We start from the raw sequence: 14,608 nt of genomic DNA on the forward strand, positions 1-14,608 counted from the left end.
AAGAGCGTCTGCTAAATGACTAAAATGTAAAATGTTATTTAATCAGAACAACAGTTTTCAGCTGTGCTAACATAATTGCAAAAGGGTTTTCTAATGATCAATTAGCCTTTTAAAATGCTAAACTTTGATAAGCTAACACAACATGCCATTGGAACACAGGAGTGATGGTTGCTGATAATGGGTCTAAAGATCTGCCGTTTCCAGCTACAATAATAATTTACAACATTAACAATGCCTACACTGTATTTCTGATCAATTTGATGATATTTTTATGGACAAAAAATATGCTTTTCTTTCAAAAACAAGGATGTTTCTAAGTGACCCCAAACTTTTGACCGGTAGTGTATATGCCAATCATCTGGTCCGACCGCATTCTGTCCCCTATCAACACTTTTTAAACTTTTGGTGCCAACGAGAATGACGTAAGAATACAGTCAAGACGACAAGCTTGACTGAGCCTCCGCCATGTACTATATATATATATCTCACTAGGTCAGGATATTTAAGCCTTCATATATCCACTAGTTCCAATATATCCATGACATTCATGATTTCCTTCAGAGCATGAGGGTGATTGATTTCCTTTACGGTCCATTGAGGTATTTAAAACAGTATTATAATCTCCCTCCTTATTGCTTGTAGGGTTGATCATTTATTATATATATTGTTACGATCGTTGTTGGAAGGATTGGACCAAGGTGCAGCGTGGTAGGCATACATCTTACTTTATTAAATGAACACTGAAAAAAAAAATACAAAACGAAACGTAACGTATAGTAGGGCTAAACAGCACAGTACCAAAACAAGATCCCACAAATTACAGGTGGGAAAAAGCTGCCTAAGTATGATCCCCAATCAGAGACAACGATAGACAGCTGCCTCTGATTGGGAACCATAACCGGCCAGCAAAGAAATAGAAAACATAGATTGCCCACTCTAGTCACACCCTGACCTAACCAAATAGAGAATAAAAAGGATCTCTAAGGTCAGGGCGTGACAGTACCCCCCCAAAGGTGCAGACTCCGGCAGCAAACCTGAACCTATAGGGGAGGGTCCGGGTGGACATCTCCCCTCGGTGGCGGCTCCGGTGTGGGATGCAGACCCCGCTCCGCTTGTGGCTCCGCCAACTTCGGTGGTGCCTCCGGACCGCAGACTGTCGCCGGAGGCTCCGGACAGCAGACCGTCTCTGGAGGCTCCGGACAGCGGACCGTCTCTGGAGGCTCCGGACAGCGGACCGTCTCTGGAGGCTCCGGAGAGCGAACCGTCTCTGGAGGTTCCGGACCGTGGACCGTCCCCGGAGGTTCCGGACCGTGGACCGTCGTTGGAGGTTCCAGACTGTGGAACTGTCGCCGGAAGCTCTGGACTGGGAACTGTCGCCGGAAGCTCTGGACTGGGAACCGTCGGAGGCCTGGTGCGTGGAGCTGGCACAGGACGTCCCGGGCTGGGGAGACGCACTGGAGGCCGGGTGCGTGGAGCCGGCACAGGATGTACTGGACCGTGGAGGCACACTGGAGGTCTGGAGCATAGAGCTTGCACAACGCGTCCTGGACAGATGACCACCTTCGCAGGGCAAGTGCTGGGAGCTGGCACAGGACGCACTGGGCTGTGAAGGCGCACTGGGGACACAGTGCGTAGAGCCGGCGCAGGATATCCTGGACCGAGGAGACGCACATGAGACCAGGCGCGCTGAGCCGGCACCACCCGTCCTGGACAGATGCCCACTTTCGCACGGCAAGTACGGGGAGCTGGCACAGAACGCACCGGGCTGTGGATGCGCACTGGAGACACCGTGCGTATCACCGCAAAACATGGTGCCTGACCGGTCACACGCTCCCCACGGTGAGTACGGGGAGTTGGCTCTGGTTCAAACCCTGGCTCCGCCAACCACCCCGTGTGCCCCCCCAAAAAAATGTTTTTGGGGGGGCTGCCTCTCGGGCTTCCCTCGTGGTCGTGAACCCCGGTGTCATCGTTGTTCCTCCCTCGCTGCCTCCGTCTGCTCCCATGGAAGGCGATCCTTTCTGGCCCGGATCTCTTCCCACGTCTAGGATCCCTTACCGTCCAAGATATCCTCCCATGTCCAGGATGTCTGCTCCTCCTGGCCATGCTGTGCGGTCCATTTGTGGTGGGATCTTCTGCTACGATCGTTGTTGGAAGGATTGGACCAAGGTGCAGCGTGGTAGGCGTACATCTTACTTTATTAAATGAACACTGAAAAATACAAAACGTAACATATAGTAGGGCTAAACAGCACAGTACTAAAACAAGATCCCACAAACTACAGGTGGGAAAAAGTTGCCTAAGTATGATCTCCAATCAGAGACAGCGATAGACAGCTGCCTCTGATTGGGAACCATACCCGGCCAACAAAGAAATGGAAAACATAGATTGCCCACCCTAGTCACACCCTGACCTAACCAAATAGAGAATAAAAAGGATCTCTAAGGTCAGGGCGTGACATATATTTTCAAAGAAATGTGGATCATCATTATTTGGTCCGTAAGGTTAATGAGCCATATCTGTTTATGGTCCAATAAAATATTTCAAATCATTCATATATTTTGTGGATCAGTTTTGACAATTTGCACATTCGGATCATAATTCATGTTAATTAATATCATCACCCCTTTTGAGTTTGAGCCCATAGGAGGAGTATATTTCACCACCCCCCAGTCCTTTTTCCACACAACTTCATCTAAAATTGTTGAATGAGTTTCCTGTAAACAATATACATTTGTTATGTGTGCTCCCTCTCCGGCCTCAAGGTCACCAAGCTGCTCATTATAGCGCTCATCTGTCACCATCATTACGTGCACCTGCGCGTCATCAGACTCACCTGGACTCATTCACTTCCCTGATCACCTTCCCAATATATGTCACTCCCTTTGGTTCCTTCCCAGGTGTTATTGTTTCTGTTTCATGTCTCTGCGTTGTTCGAGGTTCTTGGTTTGTATTACGTTTATTTTATTGAAACACACTCCTTGAACTTGCTTACCGACTCTCAGCGCACATCGTTAATATTTACCGGATCTTTAAGCCGGTAAATATTGTTTGTCTTATTATCTGCTAAGCCATTATAATTTGAACTGGCTATACTTATTTCACCTTTGACCTTTCTGATTGGAACATATGTCAGTGATGGCTTTGGTATGCAGATAAGTGTTGGACTAGTAACTGAAAGGTTGCAAGTTCAAATCCCTGAGCTGACAAGGTACAAATCTGTTGTTCTACCCCTGAACAAGGCAGTTAACCCACTGTTCCTAGGCTGTCATTGAAAATAAGAATTTGTTCTTAACTGACTTGCCTAATTAAATAAAAATGTCTGTTTGTAGACCAAAGAATCATGCCTACTATATTTGTAAGTTCAGATACATTTTACCTACTGTAAAGTTGGACACAGCTTTCACCCTATGTGACTCCTCCAAAGCTATGTGTGTGGTGACTTTACAAGAACCCTCATTCATTTCTAACAAAGAATATAGAGCGACAGATGAGGGTGGTGAATTAGGGAGGCTGTGTTTTAGTTTTCCCATGCCTGAACAAGCTGTCATTGTTTTAGCCTGAGCCTGTTTGCTCTAGAATGTTGTGGGCCTGACAATGGGACTGGAGCCCTGGTTCCACAGTGATGGGGTGGGGGCTGGGGAAACGGGCTGGACAGAGTCTGTGTACCAAATGGCATCCTACTGCCTATATATGGGCCCTGGCCTTAGGTTGTGCACTATATAGGGAATAGGGTGGCATCTGGGACACAGACAGAATGTCAGTCCATTTCCCTCAGGCACTCATGTAGAACAATCTGGACGAGAACGGTCTAAATCAGGCTTTGCCAAACCAAAACATAAACACAGAGGGGACACAGGACTGAGTTTCAGAAACCCTGATCTGAATGATGGCTGTACAAATGAGGTCCAAATGAGGTCAATTTGGAGGACCATTATAGGTCCAGCTTTGTCATAATGAGCCTGTACAAAGATATGGCTATAATGGATTTCTGAAATCCAATTGAAAATGTCACAAACTCAGTCTGCAAGTTACTGTATCTATGAATCCAAACCTTTTAACATTTTTCTGTTCCTATGCCGTTTACCCTGAAGTAATTTATTTGATCCACTTACTCAGAGAAAGTGTGAAATGGCAGGGATATGTATGTGTGACAATGTACAGTATATGCTAACATTATGATCAAACCTTCTGTTCTCTCAAAGCACCTTCGCAGTTTGGCCCAGAGGCGTCGTTCCGCCCCGTCCCTGGCTTTTGAGAAGGCTCTGGGCAGCATGCCATGGTCCTCCATCAGGTGAGTTTGCTCTGCTCCTCCTCTACTCTGTTATCACTGTAGTATCTGCTGCCACCACCCGTCCCAGGGGGCAGTAGAAACCCCCTCCACTCACAGCCAGCTGCCACTTTGTCAGATTCAATTGATACAAATTGGATAAAAAGATTTCAATGGAAAGAAATAGGATAGAAAGGTGTTTCAAACGTCAATGGATAGACACACCTCTTATTGGTTACGATCTTTTTGTTCGAATTTTATCACTTTGATACACATTTATGAACTACGCTTCTAAACCACCCTCATTTACATGTGAAAAGACGACTTATTCATTACCGTTTAACTATTTCTTCAAAAGCAAAGCACAATTCCAAGAGACATGTAATTTACACAAGAACACATTATTTTATTGCAACTCTAAACATTATTTCACAGCCTTTCATACATTTGACATACAGTACCAGTAAAAAGTTTGGACACCTACTGATTCAAGGGTTTTTCTTTATTTTTGCTATTTTCTACATTGTAGAATAATAGTGAAGACATTAAAACTATGAAATAACACATGGAATCATGTAGTAACCAAAAAAATGTTAAACAAATCAAAATATATTTTATATTTGAGGATCTTCAAATAGCCACCCTTTGCCTTGATGACAGCTTTGTGCACTCCTGGCATTCTCTCAACCAGCTTCATGAGGTAGTCACCTGGACTGCATTTCAATTAGCAGGTGCGACTTGTTAAAAGTTAGTTTATGGAATTTCTTTCTTAATGCATTTGAGGCAATCAGTTGTGACTAGGTAGGGGTGATATACAGAAGAGAGCCCTATTTGGTAAAAGACCAAGTCCATATGGCAACAACAGCTCAAATAAGCAAAGAGAAATGTCAGTCCATCATTACTTTGACTGACCTTCATGTCTTAATCAGGAAAATGTCAAGAACTTTGAAAGTTTCCCTAAGTGCAGTCGCAAAAACCATCAAGCGCTATGATGAAACTGGTTCTCATGAGGACCGCCACAGGACCGGAAGACCCAGAGCTACCTCTGCTGAAGAGGATAAGTTCATTAGTCACCAGCCTCAGAAATTGCAGCCCAAATAGATGCTTCAGAGTTAAAGTAACAGACACATCTCAACATCATCTGTTCAGATGAGACTGCGTGAATCAGGCCTTCATGGTTGAATTGCTGCAAAGAAACCACTACTAAAGGACACCAATAAGAAGAGACTTGCTTGGGCCAAGAAACACCAAATTTGAGTTTTGTTCCAACCGCCGTGCCTTTGTGAGATGCAGAGTAGGTGAACGGATGATCTCTTCATGTGTGGTTCCCACCATGAAGCATGGAGGAGGAGGTGTGATGGTTTGGTTGTGCTTTGCTGGTGACGCTGTTGCTGATTTAGAATTCAAGGCACACTTAACCAGCATGGCTACCACAGCATTTTGCAACAATACACCATCCCATCTGGTTTGCCCTTAGTCCCACTATCATTTGTTTTCAGCAGGACAATGACCCAAAACACACCTCCAGGCTGTGTAAAGGCTATTTGACCAAGAAGGAGAGTGTTGGAATGCTGCATCAGATGACTTGGCCTCCACAATCACTCAACCCAATTGAGATGGTTTGGGATGAGTTGGACCACAGAGTGAAGGAAAAGCAGCCAACAAGTGCTCAGCATACGTGGGAACTCCTTCAAGACCGTTGGAAAAGAATTCCAGGTGAAGCTGGTTGAGAGAATGCCAAGCGTGTGCAAAGCTGTCAACAAGGCAAAGGGTTACTTCTTTGAAGAATCTCAAAACATTTTGATTTGTTTAACACTTTTTGTGGTTACTACATGATTCCATGTGTTATTTAATCATTGATGTCTTCACCATTATTCTACAATGTAGAAAATAGTAAAAATGAAGAAAAACCCTTGAATGAGTAGGTGTGTCATCTTTTGACTGGTACTGTACGAACAAACATAAGATCAAACTTCCCCCTGCTGTGACCACTAGTTGAATGGTGTCACTATGACTACACCGACTGAGGTGTCATTGGGAAAGGGGGCTACAATGCCCACTCTATGGTAACTGAGGACACAGATCTGGCCACTGTCTTAACCCACTCAGAGCTCCCTCATCACCCCCAATGTTCAAGACTAGGGGAACTCTGAAGAAACAGACAGATTAGGGGGGATGGAAATTGAAATCAGAAAACAAACAAGTGTGGGGTTGTGAGGACTGGCGAAGATAAAGTAAATATCACGTTTAAAAAAATTCATTAAAAAAATGTTTTAATGAACCATATAAATATCAGAAGGACATAGGGGAATAATCTAATAACCCCAGCAATAACTGACTGTCCATCACATTACATATTCAAGGTCAGTCTTCGAACATAAAGTGATCTTCCCAGCCTGTGGTTCAAGGGATTACTAGTAAATGCAATCCATATAAAGTTGATCTAATGTGGCTCACATTAATACAGTACTTTGACAACTGGTTGCTGAGAACTATACCCATCTATTTATTTCTCTCTCATATAGAACACTACCCAGTGGTGGAAAAATGACTCAAGTGAAAGTCACCCAGTAAACTACTAATTGAGTAAAATTATTTGGTTTAAAATGTACGTAAGTATCAAAAGTTAAATTCCTTATATTAAGTAAACCAGATGCCACTATTTTATTTATTTCCAGATAGCCAGGGGCACACTCCAACAACCAGACATAATTTACAAACGAAGCATGTGTTTTAAGTGATTCAGCCTGAACAGCGGCAGTATGGATGACCAGGGATGTTCTCTTGTTAAGTGCATACATTTGTCAATTTTCCTGTCCTGCTAAGCATTCAAAATGTAACGAATGCTTTTGGGTATAAAGTACATTTATTTTCTTTAGGAATGTAGTGAAGTAACATAAAAAGTTGTCAAATATAAATAGTAGGGCCTCCCGTGTGGTGCAGGGGTCTAAGGCACTACAGTGCTTGAGGCATCACTACAGACCCGGTTCGATCCCAGGTTGTGTCACAGCCGGCCGTGACTGAAAGACCCACGAGCAATGCTCACAATTGGCCCAGCGTCATCCGGGTTAGGGAAGGGTTTGGCTGGCCGGGATTTCGTTGTCCCATCGCATTCTAGCGACTCCTTGTGGTGGGCCGGGTGCCTACAAGATGACACTGGTCACCAGCTGGACGGTGTTTCCTCCGACACATTGGTGCGTCTGGCATCCGTGTTAAGCGAGCAGTGTCTAGAAGCTTAGCAGGGTTGTGTTTTGGAGAATGCATGGCTCTGACCATCGCCTCTCCCGAGTCCGTAGGGGAGTTGCAGCGATGGGACAAGACTGTAACAACTACCAATTGGGAGAAAAAAGGGGTAAAAGTACAAAAAATATAAATAGTAAAAGTACAAAAAATATATATACCCCAAAAAACTACTTAGGTAGTAATTTTAAGTATTTTTACTTATGTACTTTACACCATTGACAGTACCCATCTATACCATCTCAAATTCAACCAACATATTATTACAAATGTTTTTTAAACAATTTATAAACTATACAAAAAAATTAACAGTTTATAAAATACTTATAAACCCTTTCATAAAGTATAGTGTTATGAAAATGTATATGGTTTCATCACGTGGATTCATTTATGGAATTTTCCATATGACTGAATGATGTCTGGAATAAAAACCAGTCTTTGATCAGCCTCAACAGTAGTTCACACCAAGACCACCACAGTTCCAAACGGACAGGTGGGGGAGTCCACTCCAACCAGACAACTTAACTTCATCAGAGACGTCACACTCCCACCCGTTCAAAACACAAGCAAGTGAACCCTAAGCTACAGTGAGGGGGCGGAGGATGCTAGTTTCACTACAGTGGGTGGGACAAGCTTCTTTGACGTAGAATATGATCTTTAAGCCTATACTGATAATGTTTAAGTATGCTAAGTAGTGATGTCGTGTAGGCACTGTGTCTAGTGGTAAGGCCAAGTAGGTCGGAGAGTGTAACCTAGGAGAGTCCCTCTGTGATATCAATTTGAATATGTGTACAAAAAACACACATTGAAAGAGGGACATGAAGACAGAATGAAGACATAAGTTCCACATAGAATACAATGTGAATTCTCAAAACCATTTCTCTAATGCAATTTAACTTATACGTTCTCCATAAATGCACAAAGCATGGGAATGATACTGAGTGTTTTTGTTTATACTGTAAAACATTATGTAATGAGTGAATATATTTTTGTTCTGAAGAAGATTAGCAACATTGTAAAATGCTACTTGTTTTCCATGAGATACAAACAAGCAACATCTTTATGGTTAATAATTATTGTGGGAGGCAAGAAAAAGGCCTAAAAAGTCAGAGGAAACCTGAGAAGAGTCATAGCAACAGGCTGGAAGCCAATTGTCATGTGTGCTCCCTCTCTGGCCTCTAGTTCACCAGGCTGCTCGTTATGGCGCACACCTGTCACCATCGTTATGCGCACCTGCGCATCATCAGACTCACCTGGACTCATCACTTCCCTGATTACCTTCCCTATATATCCTTTGGTTCCTTCCCCACGCGTTATTGTTTCTGTTTCATGTCTGTGTGCTGTTCGTGTTTCTTGTTTTGTATTATGTTGCGTTTTATTTATTAAAACACTCACTCCCTGAACCTGCTTCCTGACTCTCAGCACACATCATTACACCAATATGAAGATATATGTATTTGCTCTACGTTTTGCATACGTGGTCCTCTCATTCTGTTCAAGAAAAAATAAATGTCTGCACTCTGGTATGCTCCCATGGTGATTTAATCAGACACACACAAAAGACAACATTTTGATCCGAGTTGGATCTTCGTCAGGTTATCCGAAACGTTGTCTTTTTTATGTGTCTAATTAAATCACTATAGGAGCATACCAGATTTGCTGACATTTTTTTTTTCTTTGATACGTTCTTCTGTCCTGTTGGATGTGGATGTGCATATTATTAAATGTGTTGTCTTTATACATTACCGTACATGATAGTTTCATCTGTTGCTGGCCCTAAAACAACCAATGGGATAAAACATGGGAAATATGTGATACAATTTCCAGTATACATCACAACAACCTCTCAATAATGAAAACCTGTGCAAAGCCCATGTTCAGTAGTGGTAACACACCCAGTGCTGTTACATTCATGCCTCCCCACCGGAGATCGGGTTTCAATCCCTGTGTCCTCCTTTCTTTATCATCCCCATTTACTTCTGTGCTGTTTAAATAAAGAAAAAAAAAATCCTGTTGGTCTGAATAATAAAATCTATAATTTAGAAATAAGTCATAGTGAAAAGCTTGCCTAACATTGATCTGCTGGTAGTGTAGGCCCTGTGTGTTGAAATAACTGACCTGAAATACCCCCCAAAATGTATGAAACGATTCTGAAGTTCTGATGACAAATGATCCGATGTGGTCATATGGCAAAAATGAAAACTGACCCTTAAATCCACCCACACACGCACCGTGCAGGCACACAAACATAGTTCCTCCATAGTTCTGACCCCCACTCTCTCTACCCTAGGGAGGAGGCTCCGTGCTGGGTGTCGGTGGAGCAATGCCCTTTCGTCCTGGGTCTTAGCAGTGAGAATGCAGAGCTGGTCCTGGACGCCTGTGTTCAGATCACAGAAGGCATGAAGACCAGAAGGAGACAACTCTTCCTCTTCAGCGACGTGATCGCCATCGCCATGCTCAAGTAAGATATCTTCTTGGGGCTATGTGGGACGCTAGCGTGCCACCCGTGGTGCACCCTATCAACAGCAGGTGCATTTCAAGAGCGGCAAATTTGAAACCAAATAAATGTCAAAATTCTAATTTTTCAAACATACAACTATCTTACACCCTTTGAAAGATAAACATCTCCTTAATCTAACCATGTTGTCCGATTTCAAAAAGGTTTTACGGCGAAAGCATAAAGTTAGATTATGTTAGGAGAGTACATTGACAATAGCTGTGTGTAATGTTTTGTCAATTCAAAGACAGGGTCACCAAAACCATAAAACCAGCTAAAATGATGCACTAACCTTTTACAATCTCCATCAGATGACACTCCTAGGACATTATGTTAGACTATGCATGCATTTTTAGTTCTATCAAGTTCATATTTATATCCAAAAACAGCGTTTTACTATGGCATTGATGTTGAGGAAATCGTTTCCCTCCAATAACCGGCAGTCAAGTCAGCACCACAAATTAAATAATTAAAATTAGAAAACATTGGTAAAATATTATATTGTCATTTAAAGAATTATAGATTTACATCTCTTGAACGCAATCAACTTGCCAGATTTAAAAATAACCTTACTGGGAAATCACACTTTGCAATAATCTGAGCACTGCGCCCAGAAAAATATGCTTTGCGATACAGACAAACGGCCATGTTGGAGAGATCTAAAATCGAAAATACTATGTAAATAATCCATTACCTTTGATTCTCTTCATCAGATGTCACTTCCCGGGATCCCAGGTCCATAACGAATGTAGTTTTGTTCAAAAAAGCTCATGATTTATATCCAAAAATATCCGTGTTGTTAGCACATGATCTAAGCCAGCCGGACTTCTCGTCATGAACGAGGGGAAAAAATATATTTACGTTCGTTCAAACATGTCAAACGTTGTATAGCATAAATCATTAGTGCCTTTTTTAACCAGAACATGAATAATATTCAAGGTGGACGAATGCATTCTCTTTTATAACGTATTGGAACGAGGGTACCCAACATGAACTCGCGTGCCAGAGTCTAATCGGCCATCACCGTTCCATGGCTCTTGTTCGGTCAGATCTCACAGTAAAAGACTCAAAACACTTTGTAAAGGCTGGTGACATCTAGTGGAAGCAATAGGAAGTGCCAAAATATTAATCAACCCCTGTGTGTTTCAATGGCATAGGCTTAAAGGTAATTCAACACATCAGGTATCCACTTCCTGTCAGAAAATGTCTCAGGGTTTTGCCTGCCAAATGAGTTCTGTTATACTCACAGACACCATTCAAACAGTTTTAGAAACTTTAGGGTGTTTTCTATCCATATATAATAAGTATATGCATATTCTAGTTACTGGGTAGGATTAGTAACCAGATTAAATCGGGTACGTTTTTTTATCCAGCCGTGAAAATACTGACCCCTAGCCCCAACAGGATATGGAACATGATAAGAACACAAACTCAGCAAAAAAAGAAACGTCCCTTTTTCAGGACCCTGTCTTTCAAAGATAATTCATAGAAATCCAAATAACTTCACAGATCTTCATTGTAAAGGGTTTAAACACTGTTTCTCATGCTTGTTCAATGAACCATAAACAATTAATGAACATGCATCTGTGGAACGGTCGTTAAGACACTAACAGCTTACAGACGGTACGCAATTAAGGTCACAGTTGTGAAAACTTAGGACACTAAAGAGGCCTTTCTACTGACTCTGAAAAATACTAAAAGAAGATGTCCAGGGTCCCTGCTCATCTGCGTGAGCGTGCCTTAGGCATGCTGCAAGGAGGCATGAGGACTGCAGATGTGGCCAGGGAAATAAATTCCAATGTCAGTACTGTGAGATGCCTAAGACAGCACTACAGGGAGACAGGATGGACAGCTGATCGTCCTCGTAGTGGCAGACCACGTGTAACAACACCTGCACAGGATCGGTACATCCGAACATCACACCTGCGGGACAGGTACAGGATGGCAACAACAACTGCCCGAGTTACACCAGGAACGCACAATCCCTTCATCAGTGCTCAGACTGTCCGCAATAGGCTGAGAGAGGCTGGACTGAGGGCTTGTAGGCCTGCTGTAAGGCAGGTCCTCACCAGACATCACCGGCAACAATGTCAGCCTATGGGCTTTTAAACCCACCGTCGCTGGACCAGACAGGACTGGCAAAAAGTGCACTATATTGACGAGTCGCGGTTTCGTCTCACAAGGGGTGATGGTCGGATTCGCGTTTATCGTCGAAGGAATGAGTGCTACACCGAGGCCTGTACTCTGGAGTGGAATCGATTTGGATGTGGAGGGTAGTGTCTGGGGAGGTGTGTCACAGCATCATTGGACTGAGCTTGTTGTCATTGCAGGCAATTTCAACGCTGTGCATTACAGGGAAGACATCCTCCTCCCTCATGTGGTACCCTTCCTGCAGGCTCATCCTGACATGACCCTCCAGCATGACAATGCCACCAGCCATACTGCTCGTTCTGTGCGTGATTTCCTGCAAGACAGGAATGTCAGTGTTCTGCCATGGCCAGCGAAGAGCCCGGATCTCAATCCCATTGAGCACGTCTGGACCTGTTGGATCGGAGGGTAAGGGCTAGGGCCATTCCCCCCAGAAATGTCTGGGAACTTGCAGGTGCCTTGGTGGAAGAGTGGGGTAACACACATCAGTTTATGTTTCAGTTGTTGAATCTTATGTTCATACACATATTTACACATGTTAAGTTTGTTGAAAATAAACGCAGTTGACAGTGAGAGGACGTTTCTTTTTTTGCTGAGTTTATATATACTGTCTGCATAGCAACACACACAGACACCACATAGATTGTCTGAGTTTGCCTTCAGAGAACAGAACTGGTTAACCTGCATTTCCTCTCCCCAAAGTCCTTCAATCTCTCTTTCCCTCCCATCACTCTCTCCCTCCTTCCCACCCTCCATTAATTCTGCATCCTAAATGGTAATGTATATAGCCCAGCTCATATAGAGGGAATATGGTGCCAGGCGTACCGGTTTGTGTCAAGAACTGCAACGCAGTTCAAGAATGGTCCACCACCCAAAGGACATCCACCCAACTTGACTCAACTGTGGAAAGCATTGGAGTCAACATGGGCCAGCATGACTGTGGAATGCGTTCGACACTTTGTAGAGTCCATGTCCCGACAAATTGAGACTGTTTTGACAGCACACTTGTGACTGAAGACAGATCCTCAATACAGTTGATGCTAGGCTTTACACAAAATCACGTTCCCTCGACAAGGCCTGCAGTAAGTGCGTGGGTCTATGGATCCACACGCGACAAGGTGACAGTTTCAACGTTGTAGCTAATCAAAAGTGGTGAACTAGGCCTTGAGCGAGTGCCTTCCTACTCACGAGCTGACAGGCAGGCAGACAGACACAGGAAGCTGATCATGGAACACAATGCATTCATAAAGAGAGAAATCAGATCATTTCCTGTTTCTGAGTGATAAGCAAACAATCACTGATTTAGAAATAGATTACAATAATGAGGAATACATTAGTACCTATAGCAACCATTGGGATAGAGCAGTGGATCATGCAGGTTTCTCGGCTTGATGAGCTGAGATACAGTCCTAGCTAGGCCTGATGAAAACATTAACTGACTCTCTAAATTCTCAACCTGCTAGCCCTCATACCATCCATGATCACATAATCCTCTCTCTCTCTCTCTCTCTCTCTCTCTTGCTCTCTCTCTCTCTCTCTCTCTCTCTCTCTCGCATATTTAGGTCCAGTGCTAGCTACCGTCTGAAGCACAGGGTGAGTCTGGAAGATCTGTGGCTTTATGGCTTTGAGGACGAGCCAGAGGAGGAAGAGGGAGAAGGGGGAGAGATTGACCTCAGGACGTCCCTGGTCCTGGCCTGGCCCCTTGCCTTCTGTGTGGTGTCCTTCCAGTGAGCATCAGCCATCCTCTGTGTGCATACATGAGTGCACACTCATACATGTGCACACACACACACACAGACACGCAGGCAGACACTCAGGCAGGCAGGTGCGCACACACACACACACACACACACACACACACACACACACACACACACACACACACACACACACACACACACACACACACACACACACAAATTTTCTTTTTGACCATTTTAATCATGGTAAGGTACTTTACTGTTACCCAGAAATTATTTCATATTGAGATAAAAACAGCTGCATTGCACCTGGTTTGGATGGTTTCCATAAGATTATGAATGAAGTAGGGAAATCAGAACAGTCTACACCATCACAAGATAATGGCTGGTGAAAGAGGAAATGTTGAAGCTGACCATCAGACCTAGGATCACATGTCAGGGGCTTTACAGCACTTTATCAGAAAGATTATCTTTGAAATATAGAGGGAGTGTTGAAATTGCATGGTCACAAATAGACACAACATTGAATAAAATAATTGAAAGGGGATAGAATAGTGACTGAGTAACAATGAGTGTCTGTTTTGATCAGTAATAATAGCTATCCCTCGTTGGTCTAGATATGGGTCATTTAGTCATGTTACTGGGGTCTGAGTCATGGACTCCCACAGTTTCTTTTCAAGCAAACAGTCAAATAAGACTGTTTGAACGTTGTTGACTAGAGTCATTCTTAGAGTCTGTGGTTCAACAGTTTATTGC

At 43.4% G+C, this 14,608-nt stretch overlaps 1 protein-coding gene across 1 annotated transcript in view; it reads left to right on the forward strand.

Moving 5' to 3' along the window:
* The window catches only part of LOC123743330 (rho GTPase-activating protein 20-like), a 38,319-nt gene extending 24,436 nt beyond the window's left edge, over window positions 1–13,883 (forward strand). Inside the window, exons 2-4 of the mRNA XM_045719514.1 lie at window positions 4,203–4,291; window positions 9,798–9,968; window positions 13,715–13,883. Coding sequence (XP_045575470.1) covers window positions 4,203–4,291; window positions 9,798–9,968; window positions 13,715–13,883 — 429 coding nt within the window. The remainder of the gene's footprint in view (window positions 1–4,202; window positions 4,292–9,797; window positions 9,969–13,714) is intronic.
* The last annotated feature ends 725 nt before the right edge of the window (window positions 13,884–14,608 follow it).

The sequence above is a fragment of the Salmo salar genome, chromosome ssa06 (assembly GCF_905237065.1).
Source record: "Salmo salar chromosome ssa06, Ssal_v3.1, whole genome shotgun sequence".
NCBI lineage: Eukaryota > Metazoa > Chordata > Actinopteri > Salmoniformes > Salmonidae > Salmo > Salmo salar.